This window comes from Aspergillus oryzae, chromosome 2 (assembly GCF_000184455.2).
Source record: "Aspergillus oryzae RIB40 DNA, chromosome 2".
In the NCBI taxonomy this organism is placed as follows: Eukaryota; Fungi; Ascomycota; class Eurotiomycetes; order Eurotiales; family Aspergillaceae; genus Aspergillus; species Aspergillus oryzae.
Window position 1 is genome coordinate 2,547,737 of NC_036436.1, and position 15,452 is coordinate 2,563,188.

The 15,452-nt window shown below is 46.0% G+C and overlaps 5 protein-coding genes across 5 annotated transcripts; 4 read left to right on the forward strand and 1 right to left on the reverse strand.

Moving 5' to 3' along the window:
* Window positions 1-649: 649 nt before the first annotated feature.
* AO090003000167 (putative MFS phospholipid transporter (Git1)) lies at window positions 650-2,409 on the forward strand (the record flags this gene model as incomplete). The annotated part of the gene is made up of 6 exons (XM_023234764.1): window positions 650-820; window positions 894-1,492; window positions 1,547-1,592; window positions 1,621-1,931; window positions 1,993-2,263; window positions 2,317-2,409. 6 exons carry the CDS (start codon window positions 650-652, stop codon window positions 2,407-2,409), a joined length of 1,491 nt encoding a protein of 496 aa, XP_023089854.1.
* A 1,164-nt stretch (window positions 2,410-3,573) lies between these two features.
* AO090003000168 (PEX11 family protein) lies at window positions 3,574-4,498 on the forward strand (the record flags this gene model as incomplete). The annotated part of the gene is made up of 3 exons (XM_001819339.3): window positions 3,574-3,640; window positions 3,799-4,276; window positions 4,336-4,498. The coding sequence occupies 3 exons, from the start codon at window positions 3,574-3,576 to the stop codon at window positions 4,496-4,498; spliced, it is 708 nt and encodes a 235-aa protein (XP_001819391.1).
* Window positions 4,499-6,040: 1,542 nt separating this feature from the next.
* On the reverse strand, window positions 6,041-6,787 carry AO090003000170 (uncharacterized protein; the record flags this gene model as incomplete). Its single annotated transcript, XM_001819340.3, has 1 exon — window positions 6,041-6,787. The coding sequence occupies one exon, from the start codon at window positions 6,785-6,787 to the stop codon at window positions 6,041-6,043; it is 747 nt and encodes a 248-aa protein (XP_001819392.1).
* A 2,478-nt stretch (window positions 6,788-9,265) lies between these two features.
* On the forward strand, window positions 9,266-10,459 carry AO090003000171 (uncharacterized protein; the record flags this gene model as incomplete). The annotated part of the gene is made up of 6 exons (XM_023234765.1): window positions 9,266-9,283; window positions 9,449-9,574; window positions 9,628-9,666; window positions 9,783-9,956; window positions 10,029-10,342; window positions 10,402-10,459. The coding sequence occupies 6 exons, from the start codon at window positions 9,266-9,268 to the stop codon at window positions 10,457-10,459; spliced, it is 729 nt and encodes a 242-aa protein (XP_023089855.1).
* Window positions 10,460-10,586: 127 nt separating this feature from the next.
* On the forward strand, window positions 10,587-12,026 carry AO090003000172 (uncharacterized protein; the record flags this gene model as incomplete). The annotated part of the gene is made up of 3 exons (XM_023234766.1): window positions 10,587-10,953; window positions 11,020-11,121; window positions 12,019-12,026. The coding sequence occupies 3 exons, from the start codon at window positions 10,587-10,589 to the stop codon at window positions 12,024-12,026; spliced, it is 477 nt and encodes a 158-aa protein (XP_023089856.1).
* Window positions 12,027-15,452: the final 3,426 nt, after the last annotated feature.

A 15,452-nucleotide genomic window follows, 5' to 3' on the forward strand; every position in this document is an offset into this window, starting at 1 on the left:
GCACTTTCTTCGTAGGGCTTGGTTCGCCTTTCGATAGGATTCGACTCGAGAAGTGGATCCGTTCAAAAAGATCAACTAAAAAGAATATATCCAATAGTAAATCAGCTCGAACTCTTAGGAAAGCTTAGTGCATTTCTTGACACAGGATTCCAACAAGTTCCTCGAGAGATAAGAGCTCCACCCTTTGTACGCCCGTCCAGTGAGCTGATGGTATTGATTAATTAAAGTATGTTATTCCTACTCCGTACTGTAGTAGAGGGGCTGCCGGTTGGTAAATTGGTAGTGATGTAGGCTACTAATGAGGCACGAGCCGAGGGCTCTAGAGTGGGAATCTCATGGTAAACTAGTTATAGTTGCATTTACTAAAGGGAATGACCTGAGCGCTCACGGTTCGCAGGATTTCTATCAGGTGCTCTGATCTTTCTTTCAAAATTTTCTCTCTCTTCTAATCTTTGGGTGTTTTTCTTCCACTTCTCAACTCTCTATCACTTCTCCGATATTCGTGTCACTCACAGTGATTGCTGACAATTCTTGTGGTGTAACCTATCCTTATATATTTCTTGAATAATCTTATATATATTTCTTGATTCTTAGCACCGGCTTTTCGCAACGCCGAAGCAATAGAACATCAGGTCGCTGTAGCGTTTTCATGGATCCACAAAAACACTCCGAAGAGCCGCCTGAGAAGGCTGTTGCTTCCCCTGATGCTGTTCCTATCGATGTTGCCCCGTCAGAAAATATGCAAAAGGGCCGCTGGGAACGTAGTTGGCCTACTATCGCTTGCGGCGCAGGTCTCTTCTCAGACGGTTATCTGAATGGCGTATGTTTGATGCCCATCGGAATATTGTCGTGTATGATTGAGAAGCGTCATTCTGATCTAACAATTCAACTAGGTGATCGGATCTGTCAATACAATTCTCGGTAAAATCTACCCGGACTCATACAGCAACTCCCCCGCCAGCCAGAATGTTTCGTCCATCACATTTGCCGGCACTGTACTCGGTCAGCTTGTCTTTGGATATGTCAGCGATCATTGGTCGCGAAAATGGTCCCTGATGATCTCAACGATAATTTTGATCATATTTAGCGCCTTGTGTGCTGGTGCGTACGGCTTGAATGGCAGCCAATACGGCTTGTTCGCTGCCTTGACGGCTTATCGTTTCTTCCTGGGAATTGGAATTGGTGGAGAATATCCCGCCGGATCTGTCGCAGCTGCGGAAAACACAGGCGAACTGAAGAAAGGACATCGGAATCGGTGGTTCATTATGTTCACCAATTTCCAAATCGACTTTGCATATGTTGTCTCCGCCTTGGTTCCTATGATCTTGGTCTTGATATGTACCGAGAACCATCTGCGCCTTGTCTGGCGTATAGCCCTGGGGTTGGGCGTAATCCCACCCCTTAGTTTGTTTTATCTGCGATTGAAACTGGAAGAACCAGAGGAGTTCAACAGGGAACGTATGCATAAGTTCCCTGTCTGGCTGATCATCCGGTAAGCTATCACTATTATCTATGCTCAGTGCATGTACTAAATCGTCCGCCATAGGTTTTACTGGAAGCGTTTGGTATGCCCCCAGTGTTGCCACTTCCGCGTAAGTGTCATAAACTAACTATGAATAGACGGTGGTGTCCCTCATATGGTTTATCTACGATTTCTCGGCGTACTCCTTCAACATCTACTCCTCCAAATGGGTGGGTATTATCCTGGGGGATAGCGCTCCTCTCTGGAAGACCTTCGGCTGGACTACCGTAACCAATGCTTTCTACATCCCCGGCTCTTTCTTGGGTGCCCTGGTGAGTGACTGGATTGGACCTCGCAACACGTTAGCCATTGGGGTTGGCCTTCAAGGAGTTATCGGTTTCGTTATGTCAGGTTGCTATGAGTATCTTAGTATCCCAAAGAATGTTGCAGGATTTGTCGTAGTCTTCGGGTAAGACAATCGGTCAATTGTTATACGCGCATCACTTGCATCCCCTAACTCATGGTTATAGTATTTTTTCCGCTCTCGGTGAGTTCGGACCTGGAGACAACATCGGGCTTTGTGCTGCGAAGTCCAGCGCAACTGCAATTCGAGGTCAATATTACGCCATAGCTGCGGCTGCTGGCAAGATTGGGGCCTTCGTCGGCACCTATGTCATTCCAATCATCCAGAAGAACGCCCCCAATGAGGTCCGTTCGGGCCAGGATCCTTTCTTTGTCTCGAGCTCATTGTGCCTTCTGAGTGCTGCAATGGCCTACTTTCTGTTGCCACATATTGGACAGGTATGACACCCGCTTCTCCTAATGGGAAAGGCTCGACTGACGCCGTCGATTAGGACACTATTACCGAAGAAGATGAAAAGTTCCGCGCTTTCCTCGAGGCCAACGGATATGACACCTCGACGATGGGCAACAGAGAAGCACGGTAGCCGACTTTCACCATTTGCATCTCCACCTGCAAATTCGTATGTTCGCAGCCTGACCCCTACTTATCAAGTGCCAGCTCCCTTGCGATTCCTTGCGACATTTCCCACAAAGAGACGGCCCTTGCAACCTTCTAGACCAGTAGGCCCCAGAAGCAGAACGTGCGACACGAGCGAACGAGGATTCCCCCAGCCCATGTTAGGCCATATCAATCCCCATCGCGTGACAGGACCCTGTGCGACCCGCGACTGAAGATGTTTCGATTGCCCAGAAGCGAGATATATAGAGACCCCCATTGCAGCGAAGACTCGGATTGATGGTATACCATCTCCACTGTCATGCCCATGATGTATTATAAATGTGATTCATGGTCATCTTAGCGAACGTTAATGATGATTACTTTATTTTTCTCTGCCAACGCAACGCGCCCGACCATTATACTTGAAGTGTTTGTCTGATAGCTTCTCAAGCATACATTTAATCAAGTCAAGAAAGATAATAGAAACTCTAATCCACGAGGGATAATATTTGTTTGACCCTGTATCGTGCCATGCTTTAATGAAAGCCGGACAAGAAAGAGACGAAGAAAAAGTACTGGTAATGGGGACATAAAGGGAAAAGAACAAAGAAAGAAGAGAAAAAGAAGAATATAGAAATTAGAAGATCTGTTAGGAGTCTACTCTAGCTAGGCTTAATAAATTTGAAATCAGCAGAAGTCCATACTAGTAGTACTGCCTATTGCAGAGATACTACCTAGAAAGGCAATGGAACCCGGCAATGGTTGGAAGGAAGCCGTGAAATTTCCGAGACCGTGACTTTCCTCGTCTCCACGAGCAGCCGAGGTTGAGGGTCAATGCCCGACGCCAGTTCCTCCAGCCGCGTTTTCCCCGGAGATTCAATTACCGACCACCATCCATTAAGCTCTTTCATATCACGCCAACTCCGCGGCTGTCATCCCTTTCTTCTTCTCCTCCTTCTTCTCCTTCTTCTGTCTCCTGGCTGTGAAGTACCGTCTCCTGTCCCTCGAAATTTATAAAGCTACCAGCTGGTCTGTGGTTATCGCTGCCGTCATACCCCTCTCTTCCACAGCGGAACACATCTTCCGGCTTCTAACGATACCAACGACACCAGCCGTGCGATCGTACTGATATATTACACTCTCTGCCAATATGGTCGCTAACGCTTTGGCTTATCATCCTACCTTGGCGCACTACTTGCGCTTTGTTGCAACGACTGGTATGTGGTGCTCTTCTCCCTCTTCTTTCTTGTGGTTAGCGACCGAGGCCCATTCCACTTGACAACCCACTTGAACACAAAGATAGGATTTTACAAAAAAATAACTGGGAATTTTGCTTGCAATATATGCGTATGAGCTAGTTCTAATGAACATACAGTGGGTCGTGACAAGATCCTCCGTACGCTGCAATACTTCTCACGCTTTTATGCCTGGTACCTGTATCGCACAAACCGCCCGCAGTCCTCTATCGACCCCTACAATGCAGTCAAGAAGCAGTTTGGAACAACAAGAAAGATCCTGAGGATCGGAAAGTTTGCCGAGCACCTCAAGGCTGCAGCCGTTGCAGCTGACAACAAGAGCCCCGTCGACCCTGTTCTCCGCTATCTAGCTGTCGGTCGCCAGCTCGGTTACGCCGGATATCTGACTCTGGATACTATCACCGTTATTGACGTTATCGGGTTCCGGAAACTTGCTGCAGCCAAGCGCTTGCAGGATACCGCCTATCGGTCGTGGTTGGCTGGACTAATCTGCAGCGCTATTGCTAGTGTATACTCCCTTTGGAGACTGCGGGAGAAGGAGAGGACTCTCGACCGCACCGAAGGCGAAGGCGTCGTGGAGGCAAAGAAGCTCGAGAAGTTTGTGCACCTTCAATATTTTGGCATGCTATATTCAGTTACTAACCCAGTCTTCCCAGGGAACGCTCCGCTGCCCGCATCCAGCTCTTCTCGGACCTTTGTGACTTGACCATTCCTGTGTCCGGCCTGGGCCTTGCCAATCTTGACGACGGAATTGTTGGTATTGGAGGTACAATCAGCAGTTTGCTAGGCGTGGTGTCTCAATGGCGGAAGACCGCGTGAGCGGCCAAAGCTAGAGAATCCTCTGATTGAGATTTCACAAGGCTGACTTAAGGTGGGATTGGTTTATATATTGATATCTGCGTCGATCGTGCGTCGTGCATTTCTTACACTTCGTCAAACCTCAGCCTCAGAACAAGAGATATGGTGTATAGATCCAAATGGATCAAAGACGAAATGAGGATCGAGATATAGGCGAACTTTTGTGTGGCAGGATTCGACAAAGGAGATGCGATATAGTAGTCTTCGGTTTTCATGAACATATTATGTACCTTAAGAGTTTATTATATTTGTTTTACCTATTTTTCAATGATTCTGCCTACTGGGGGTAGCACTCTTTAATCTAATAGGGGAATTATGCTTATGCATAAATCTTTCGAATTATGAATTATTGTCTATTTTCCGATCTTGTCACTGGCGGTGATAGCATGTGATACCTTTGTTGCACATGAACTTCACATGATTCTGCCAAGGACAGTTACAGCCTTAAGATTTAGGCAATGAATTGCGGCAGATCTCAACGTAGGAAGTGGAATCCAGTCACCAAGCAGCAATAGTATAGGATTGTGGTGTGACAAGTAACTGACAGGTAGCCTCAATGCTTAAGAGCAACATTGAGGGGTTATTGTACTTCAAATTACAATGTTTCACGGCTCCAGTATGTGTCAATTAAGCTTACCCCTTACGTCTTCCCTGCTGCTGGTATCTGCAGATATCTATACTGGTGAGCTTGCATATCCATGCATATTAGAGATGTCTACATCTTTTGATGCGGGTCTTGCACAATGGAATGGGAACGACGAGGAACATTTTATGAGCTAGCTAATTCGGCCTAACATACAGAGTTTAATCTAGAACAGGAATATACGTATTCCTACTGGACGATGTCAAATGTTTGAAAGTAAAACTAGCCATTATTGCTTTCATAGCAAGATGTATCGTGGCAGAGAGAGATATCATCTATCTATTGAGAAACAAAGTTCCTGGGCGTCTCCATTGTTGTAAATCGGGAATATTTGGTTAGGGCTAAGTGAGGTAGCTAGTAGCGACCAACACGTATAGTTTGTGCTTGCTTTGATTGACTCCTACGTCCGTTAACCATGATATATTGTTGAGTGGAAAGGTAAGGCCTTTTGGTAAATGGACTAGCTATATTAGTACTTCCCAGTCGCATTGTGCTGAGAAGTATGCTCGAATACAAATTTCTCATTTTATAGGTAAAGAAGTATTCGTCCGAAGAAGCGTTGTACTATGGCCTGCAAAGTGAAAGTTTTTAAACTTCGTAGTCTCTTTTGGAGACCTTTTCGTAAAGAAAGCAACACAGTTCAATTGTTACTCTGACTACAATGGCTGGTTAATCCACGTATCAAACGTCATAACCCATACTATTGCAAGAAGAATTACGCTTTTAAGAGCTCGAAATTCCAAAAATTTCAGATGAGAGCCATCCAAAGATATCAGGCGACAATTGCCCCTTGGCCATTTGACACTCGCTCATTACTCATGTGAGCTGACCCTCGAATTCTGCGGTAAATACCACCATATCTAGTCATCAGCTCCATCCACAGGACAAGAGACCTCATGGAAGCGAACATCAACCGAATCCTCGTTATTCCGATTCTGGAGGTAGCCGTTGGAAATCGTCAATCCCTTGTAATTAGGAATGCCATTAGGAGGCTCGACCTTAGCAATTTCCAACGTAACAGGATACCGAGACCCCATCATATGCATCTCGTTTTCGCTCTGTGGCATAGCCCCAGATCCGTGATCATCACGGCGACCCTTGAAATGGAGGTAATAGTAGTAACTGTAAAATCCAGGATACGTGTTGCCGCCGAGGTTGGTTGCAATCCAACTTCCGCCGTTGGTCACGCTGCTTCCCTTCGGATCCCACAGGTAGAATTTCCCGCCGTCCGGCACCAATTGATACGAACTTCCATCTTTCCAGGGAAAGCCTCTGGAATACCACACTTGGAAGATTCTCTTGGAACTTCCGAATTTGTAGTAGCTGTAGACCCCACCGTCTGAGCCTAGGGTGTCACCTTGTCGGTTCTCGATGTAGTAGCAGCTGCCATAGCGCAGACCCAGTGAGCCAGAGAGGGATTCTTCTTTTTCGGTAGGCTGGGTCACTTGGGAGATAATGTCATTGAAATTGGGCCAGTGCGTATTGGGACTGACGGGTTCAGGGACGCGGATTTGGTCAACCTGGGGTTGGAACGGACTGGCGTAGGTTTGGCTGGCCAGGTTCGAGGCCAGGAGAGTATTTAGAATGAAGTAGATGGATGTGTACATCTTTGATGTTCAATGGATATGTTAAGTAATAGTTCTCATTTGGTTGATCGCAGGCGAGCGGGATGTATACTACGGACAAGGACTAGATAGAACGGCCTTAAATATTGCTAAAGGTCATATAGATCTCACTAATACTACTCATCAATGAAGCCGAAAACGGCGTTTCGCCCATGGTAATCGTTCATGTTGCCATACAGATGGTGAATATAATTGTTGAGTCGACGACGTCATGTGTTTCCCTATAGGGCTCGACACCTTCCGTCTTCAGTTCAAAGTTATATCGATCAACCATTTGCGCATGATTCCTCCGTTGAAGAACATCATTATATCAAAATGATATACTTTTGACGTGGACGACATGTGTACCTCACACATGAGCTGTAGAGAATATGCGATCGTCATTGACAACCATCCTTGCGATATCGATGTTCCGCTGAAGTCGAGACCTCGCCCGGGTCTTGACAGGCTATCGCGTAGAAATCTGACGTATTTCCCAGGAAAGTGTTGGTTCACAGGCTCTGCATCGCGTGTGTTCTCATGTTTCATTTAGGGTGTGGCTGAACGCACTGATTAAACCTAGGACGGGCGCGTATTGCTTCCGTAGAAGTATGCGGTGTTAACGGGCCGATTACTACTTTTCTGTTCACCTACGGACAGTCTTCTTGTCATTACTGTTCGGAAATGGCAGTCTCTCATGTATTAGTACTGATAAACTGGACACCGAAGGCTGGGATCCCTTGTTTGTGAGAGAATGTATAACACATCGGGCTCGCCAACAGACAAACGTGTAAGGTTACCAAATGAAGACATCCATTATCACTAGCATGAAGGAGATATCATGTCTGAGTAAATGAACGAAATTACGAAAATGTGAAAGAATGGAAATATTGTCTTTCGGATCTCGGCCAAGGCTTTTAGGGCAGCCTGGAATTATGTCTTTGGTTGAGGGTGGATGAATTAGGAAAAACTTGACCCGTTTAACTAACGGGTCATTAAAGGCCGTGATAGGGTCTATGTGGATAGGTACATAGCTGGAGCAGCTCTAAATCTTGTAGGAATTCTCCGTGGTGATATGTTGGTATAAGGTTAGAATGTGAGTATTATGGTTGTCTATACTACCAAGTGAACAGATCTTTTAGTTGGAGACAGAAATGCTATTAAACTTGTGTTCTTAGTGCAGCATACACTACACCATAGTCCAGGTATAAGAGGTAACCTATTTGGCCCAGCGGACGACAGTGACATCTAAAGCCACCTTCGACAGTGCGAGCTTTAAAAAACCATCCCATACTAGCCTTTCGTGATCGCTTGTCTAATGCCTTGATACCTCTAGCGAGGGATATAGGACGGAGTGGTTCCAGTCCCGCCGTTGCTAGTGACATAGACTCTGACGAGAAGCCTACGCAAAGCCATAGGTAGCATGATATCAGAGCACATACCTGTGAATGGCCCCGCGACACTACTCACAGTTGTTGCCGCTGCTTGGCCTATTATCCTGCTTTCAAAGAAGGAGCGGTAGAGGCAGTATATAACGTGTGGTATCTAGTACTAGTAGTGCGTTCCATTCGACGCGCGAATCATCAAGTGGTGTCCTATGACCACCAAATGCTCTATCGGATATGCAAGCTAAACCTAACTATTCTTATGAACCTAATTTATCGCCGTCCATCTTGAGGGGGAAATTGGCTCGAATCTATCGGCATGATTGCAGGAGAAAAATTGTCTAGAGATAAATCAGGCCATCACTCATCGACGTGCTGTTTCTCTTTGTCCGACCATGATTGCTAATGTATCAACTGCTGCTCCAGCGTGAATTATGTTTTGCACACCTATTAATGTCCGTTGCAACATCAGATCTAAAGCAATTTAAGATCTATTCTATATTTAACCCCATCTTATCACTGCTTGAATATCAAGTCCAGACAAGGAGTGAAATCCTCCAGTTATACGCGACATCGATCGTTTTGTTGTTGTTGCAATGTGATACATCCAGGGTGGCTGGGTGGCTACCACCAATTTTGTCTCTGCCTATTGCAGCAATATTGAAACATGTCTGGTATGGCGCTATCGGCGTCACACCATTGGACGATCCCCTGACTCTAGACGGTTACCTCTTCATCCCTGTTGCCGATCAGTAGTCAGATCACGTCGATCACCATCAATATGTCTAGCTATTGTAGCCAAGCTTTCTCGCGCCGCAATACCCCCTGCAAGGGTGTGCGTAAATGGTCCACTCGGGTACGCAAGCCCCCTGAGTTGTTGTTTCGACGCAGGCGCAGAAGGATGGATGGCGGCTAGAATAGATAATGTGATTCGCGCTGGTGATTGTTGATCATTCTTGATCGAACTTTACATCATAACCCGAACATATGATGCGTTGGAAGCGCTTCTACAAAACCATTGGTTTTTCCTTCGTCGCAAAAGGAAAGACAATCGCGATCAATCTACGCGCTTAGTGACATTCATCAAGCTGAGTCAATGAAAGTCCCCAGCAGTGTAAGGATTTCCAGGGGCGTCTTGCGCTCAACTCAAGAGCCTTAAGAGTGACTCCTTGGCTGCAACTATCAATTCACACAACCCATACTGTTGCTCGGGTCGGAGCAGAATGTTACACCCAATTTTTGATCTTAGCAATTTTAATATTGTTCTTACTGTTTTAAGTATGTCCACATTGTTTTGAGAGGTGGCTCGGTAATAGACAGCTCACATTCCATCAAGGCCTCTATATCCTTCTTTTCGGCTATATATCTCTACAATTCAAGCAAAGATGGTATCTGGGTGAAGCTCGTATGTTCCATAGTACTACTAGTGTAGTATCGACAATAGCTAACCTTACACAGTCCCCGCCTTTCTTGTTGGCATTTCCTTTGGACCTTTTGGTGCGAAGTTTCTCAATGTTTCACAATGGGGAGGAGAGGAAGCTGAAGAGCGCAGTGAAATCACATATGTAAAGCTTACTCTGTAGCGCTATGAAGGATATGACTGATAGAACTAGGCCTTGACACGCTTGGTTATCGGGATTCAATTGGTTAAAGTTGGATACCAATTGCCAAAGCGATACATAAAGCAGCGCTCCATCGAACTCACCTTCTGTCTACTTCCCCTCATGGGGATAGGGTGGGTTATAACATCTTCATGCATCATGCTCATGGTTCCTAACCTCTCATTTGTATGTGCCACCGCTGTCAGCGATCTTTCTACTTTATAAACTTCAATAATGATAAACAATGCTCTGGTACAGCTCGCTGCGTTGATCATCGGCTCGTGTGTAACATGCACTGATCCCATTCTATCACAAGCAATTGCCAAAGGTCCGTTTGCTGACAAGTACGTCCGTCGGCATCTCCGTGAATTCATTTCTTCCGAGGCGGGTGGAAATGATGGGTTCGGGTTTACCTTTCTATTACTGGCCGTCTCGCTCTTGCGGTACGCCGAGACTCCTGCAAATGCCGAGAGCTTACGAGAATTTGACCTGGTTCGGGGAATCCCAGACGTTCTCGGCGCCGCTGATGTCGGTCGCTTTGGTGGTGGCGTCGGTAAGGCATTGAAGCATTGGTTTGTTGAAGGAGTTCTATACATGATTATCGTAGGAGCTACATATGGTGCTCTGATAGGGTTCATGACTCGCAAACTCTTGGTCATAGCCCTGAAGAGGTATGTGAGCTTCGATGATTCTAGGTAAATTTTGCTAACTTCCACACTAGGAGATGGATTGAGAACGAAAGCCTCTCCCTTGTACCGATAGCTATTGGGGTGAGTTCTATCTATCTAGCCGTAAACCAGGCCTAACCTTTTGAAGATGCTAGTCGTCGGCACCTGCGGTTGCGTCGGCTCAGACGAGACCCTTGCCTGCTTCATCGCCGGGAGTTTCTTGAACTGGGATGGCGTGTACAACTCCGAGATGCAGGCTCGCCATGACACTTTTAACCCTACACTCAAAACCCTCTTAAACTTCGGCACCTTTATGTACCTCGGGGCCGTCATGCCGTGGGAGCAATTTCATATGCCCCACGACACTGGGATCACACTTCCGCGACTATTCGGCTTGGGCTTTTTGATTCTAGTCCTTCGTCGGATCCCAACAATCCTCCTTGGATACCGATTCATACCTGCCGTCTGCCATGACTGGACTGAGGCTTTGTTCATGGGTTACTTTGGCCCGATCGGTAAGTGTACCCCGACCTTTACCTCCAATGCTGACCCTAGAAGCTAACTCTTTCTTCAATGACCAGGTATCGGCGCAATCTCATACGTAGAATATGCCCGTCGACTCTTTCCCGATTCAGGAGAAAGCGACAATGAGATCAATAACCTAACCGCAGCAATGATACCTGGTGAGTGAACCAAGCTCTGCTAGAGGAAACAATCCCTAATGGAAAGCAAGTCGTATACTGGCTCGTCCTTTTTTCTATCCTCGTTCACGGACTATCAGTCCCTATCCTTAACGCATTGTACAAACTCTGCAACGTCCCGTGCATATGCGACCACCCCGTGGAAGTCCTCCTTCTCTCAGATAACGAGCCCCTCCCCAACAACAGCACGGCAAATCGCGCACGACACTCAGTAATGGTCAACAACCGCTTCTCCCGACCCCCCGATAGTGATGACGGGACAGACGACGGCCAACCAGAAGACGACACAGCCGCAATCCTCAGAAGAAGCGAAGACAGCGCCAGCACAGACAATGACCGACCGGAGTCCCGGAACACAATACAGATGATAGACCGAGCAGTTGATACAAGAGATATAGTATAGAAAGACATAGATAGCATGGTATTACACAATCTACAGAAATTAACCTACGCACGATCACTCAAACCAGTACGTGAAGAATAAACAGGCAATATTATTCACTCATCAACGAATTCATATCTCATCATCAATCATCAAATATGTCTTAACGCATATCCACTGACCAAACTCCACCGACAACATCCGGCCCTCATAACACCCAATATGACCCCTTAAACAGGGCAAGTCTAAACCCCACCACCAACATCAGCATCCGCTCAAACCCCAAGAACAGGAAAACAACCATACCTTTCCACAAGAGACACAGGTCTTGGCCTGACCAGGGATGGGGGCGTCACAGGCAGGGCAAGTAGAGTGAGGCATTTTGATTGTAGATCGACAGCGATAGCACTCGAGATAGACAGAAACTACATACAACACAAATCCAACATTAGCGTCTCACTCCCCAAACAAAAAGCCCCTTAATTAACATAACACAGAGGTATGATAATCTTACCGAGCTAGGTTGTTGTTGCTGGGGACCTTGTGTAGAAAAATCAGGGAATGAGTAGGAAAGTGAAGAAAGTGAGAAAAAGTGAGTAATGGGAAATAGGCGAGTGGTGATTTGAAACCTGAATTTACCCCGCCGTGCGTTGGGTTGTGCTTTTGTGTTGCCCCGCTTTTGGGTGGTGTGAGCCTATCACGGGGTTGGACAACGCATAGTTTGGGTTGTTATTTGTTGGGTTTGGGTGTGGTCGGTTGGAGGGTTTCTGGGAGTTGGTAGGTTGGTTTGAGTCTGTGGAGGACTTTTGCTGTTGAGGGGTTGGGGTGTTTCTGTGGTGGTTGGATTGTAGTTTGGTTTATCAGATATATAATTTCTTGGTTTCATGGTGGGGGTTGATGGTTCTTTGCCTTATCGCTTATTAAACAGAGGGTTTTAATCTGTTCTGAAGAAGAAAAGAAAACAAGTAATAGTATTGTATTCTACTTAAAACTGGTAGACATATAATCTGCTATATACTCTTCCTTGTCTAATTAAGAATATCATCCTCAGGTAACACCAAGGATATAGTTCAGAATGTAAACAGATTACTTATCCAGGAAACCCACTTAGCCCACTTGGGTACCTCGATCTAAACCGACCAGTTGTTTGGTACAACAATGAATAGCACAGTCCCTCTCAGTTCAAGGATTATCTAGTGCTCGGAATTACTGACCTGTCTATGTGATCGGTTACATTCGCCACCAGGCGCCCTATCAAGGTCCCGATCCGGATATATCTTTTACATCTTTAGATACTCTCGGGAGGATTAGGATCGAACACGGACAATGAAGCCGATCCTTGTTTTCGGATCGGGATTGGCATCCTTCGGGATGCGTGTATCGTAAAATTCTCGTGGGTGAGATACAGGGGTACTGAGGGGTGATCTTATTGGGAGGATTTTACGTTTGTTGATAATGGATGACAGTATCCTTTTCCGTAGGATTTGATTGGTGCATCGAATAATGCATGTGACAATACACTAAAGACTGGATCGAAGATACATGTCTTGAAATGATTAGAGAAGCATCATTAGTGCATCATGTAAGTTTGGACGCCGGCTAGTGAGCTGTTCTTCATAGAAATGTGTTTGGACATATATCATAACGATAAAGGACAAATGAATACATATCATTACTCATTACACAGGTCGTAAAGTTCACAATAGCACTGCTGGGTATCTGGGCATCTAGATCGAGTCAGCTCATTTCGAACAACACGAAGCACGGATGATGCTCACGAAACTGGGTCCTCTAAGAACACCATATGCCACAGCATTTCGAACACTGAGCCAACGGTAAAGTTATCCAGACTCGTAGAAAAAGCCCAATCCCGCATGCGTACATAGTCCTCCCGTCGTCGCTGGTGGATCCGTTCTTTAGTGAGAGCGAATTGACCACAGCACACTCCACCGATCTCCTTTGGTACAGTTTCAATTGATGTGTTGAAAAGTTCGGTGTAGATCGTGGTAAAGTTACGGTATACAATGCTTGAGCTTGACAGGAGCTCAGGATCGAAAGGACGAACTGCGGTTGGACAGCCCGGACGATGCTGGCAACGAAGATTCACATATCCTTTCTGCTTTACTGTGTCAAGGCGCAGCATAGATAGGACATTAGACGAATTGGTGTCGCCAACGTCATTATGCCATTGTGTGGCTGATGCGTGCATAAAAACTGTGATATCAGTCAAGGTATCGTAATTGTCAATAATATGCGTTAAATACGCCATGCCCTCGCGCCCTTTATTCTCCGGAACCGGAAAGTATCCAGGCTCATTATCAGCAGTGTAGATATATGGTATCCATCTGGGTCACAAGCTATCAGTTCAGGTTCCGGCAATGGTGAATAGTTATTGCTAACTGAGGCTGAAGATCATCCACCCAGGACACATTTTCTTCTCGCACTTTAGCCAAAACCAGTGCTTTGGATATTGTCAACGGTAGTGGGTCATAAGGACTATGGATCTTTTCTGATCAGCATTAGTGACGTTACACAGGCTCGATAGTAGTTCTAAGATCGTACCTCGCACTGATACAGGGTTTTCCCCATTCAGCTTTGAAACAAGGGTTAGAAGTACTACACCCAGCAATACTACGTAGAGTATAAAAAATGCCATATGTACCGGCGCCAAATCTCCATGTAAGGGCTTAATGATTGCCTGAAGGCGTCCAAGAGCGCGCCCATTGTTCCACCGCGGGTCATGGATGTCCGTGAGAAAAAGAGATCAACCGCTAGTGCCCTGAGCGGAGTTCAAATCAAGATACTGTGGGGCTAACGGTTGGAACAGGAGTTCTTCAGAAAGCACTCCGTAAAGAACATAGTATATGTTGCTTAAACTATGATTACTGAGTATCAGTGATTATGCTCTTTCCCTCTGAATTTGAGGTATGGGTAAAAATATAGATATCATGAATGTTGGCTTTTGGTGAAGCAGAACACGTAATGTGGCCAATGATAGCCCCTTGATATTTTTAGACGGGAGGTCTCTGCTTTCAAAAAAAAAAAATCTCCTCTTCCACGTGATGCCAGAGTCCTTATGCCTCAGGCACCGAAAATCAGGGACCCTTACAATTTGGCACCAATAGGGAATGCTTCATACTACATCCAATTGTTGACTTCAGGGCTGATCACACCGCCCATTCTACCGTCTTCATCCGACTGATTCTAGCCGAGTCTAACGAATGGCCATGAGCAGGGGCTGCGTGACATGTAGAATTCAACAGCAGCTACTATCTACGTCCGGCCATTAGGGAGATAGGTATCCTCATTGGTGGTAAGGCTGCAATGATTATCAAATTCCATCCTATCGCAGGGATGAATGTTTACGAAGTCGATGGCAGCATGCCCCTTTCTACTTTTTACCTGTGGCTGTTCAGATTCTGGCTAGACCACTCCTGAGTAGGGTACTATGAGGCATTTTCCACTTTTTTAGTAATTACCCCTAGAACTATGTAAGAGATGTCGATTTTTGCGTCTTCACAGCGGACTCCTTCCTAAATCTTCCGTATCAGGAACCCTTCCGTACCCACTTCCCGACCCTACTGCAGAGCCTGGGCCGAAATGTGATAGAGCCTTGTTTTAGGAATAGTTGATGTTCCTAACTTACCCGATTTGTGGATCTCCACAATATAGAAGCCTGATAGTTCTAGCCATGGCCTTTTTACATGAATTGAAAGAATCAATATCCGTCAATTCTGAACATTGATCTGGTCGTGTGCAATGTTGCCTGGGTTCGTTGCAGCCGAGAATGTTGTCCATTTTCCAGGGGAGGATTAGCTCCCGGAAGAGATCCGTTGTGGCCCAGGCGTTTCGGATGCGGGGTACAGACGAAGGTAAGATAACAAAAGGAGCCTAGTGGTAGGGAGACGGTAGTGTACTATCGATTACCGGC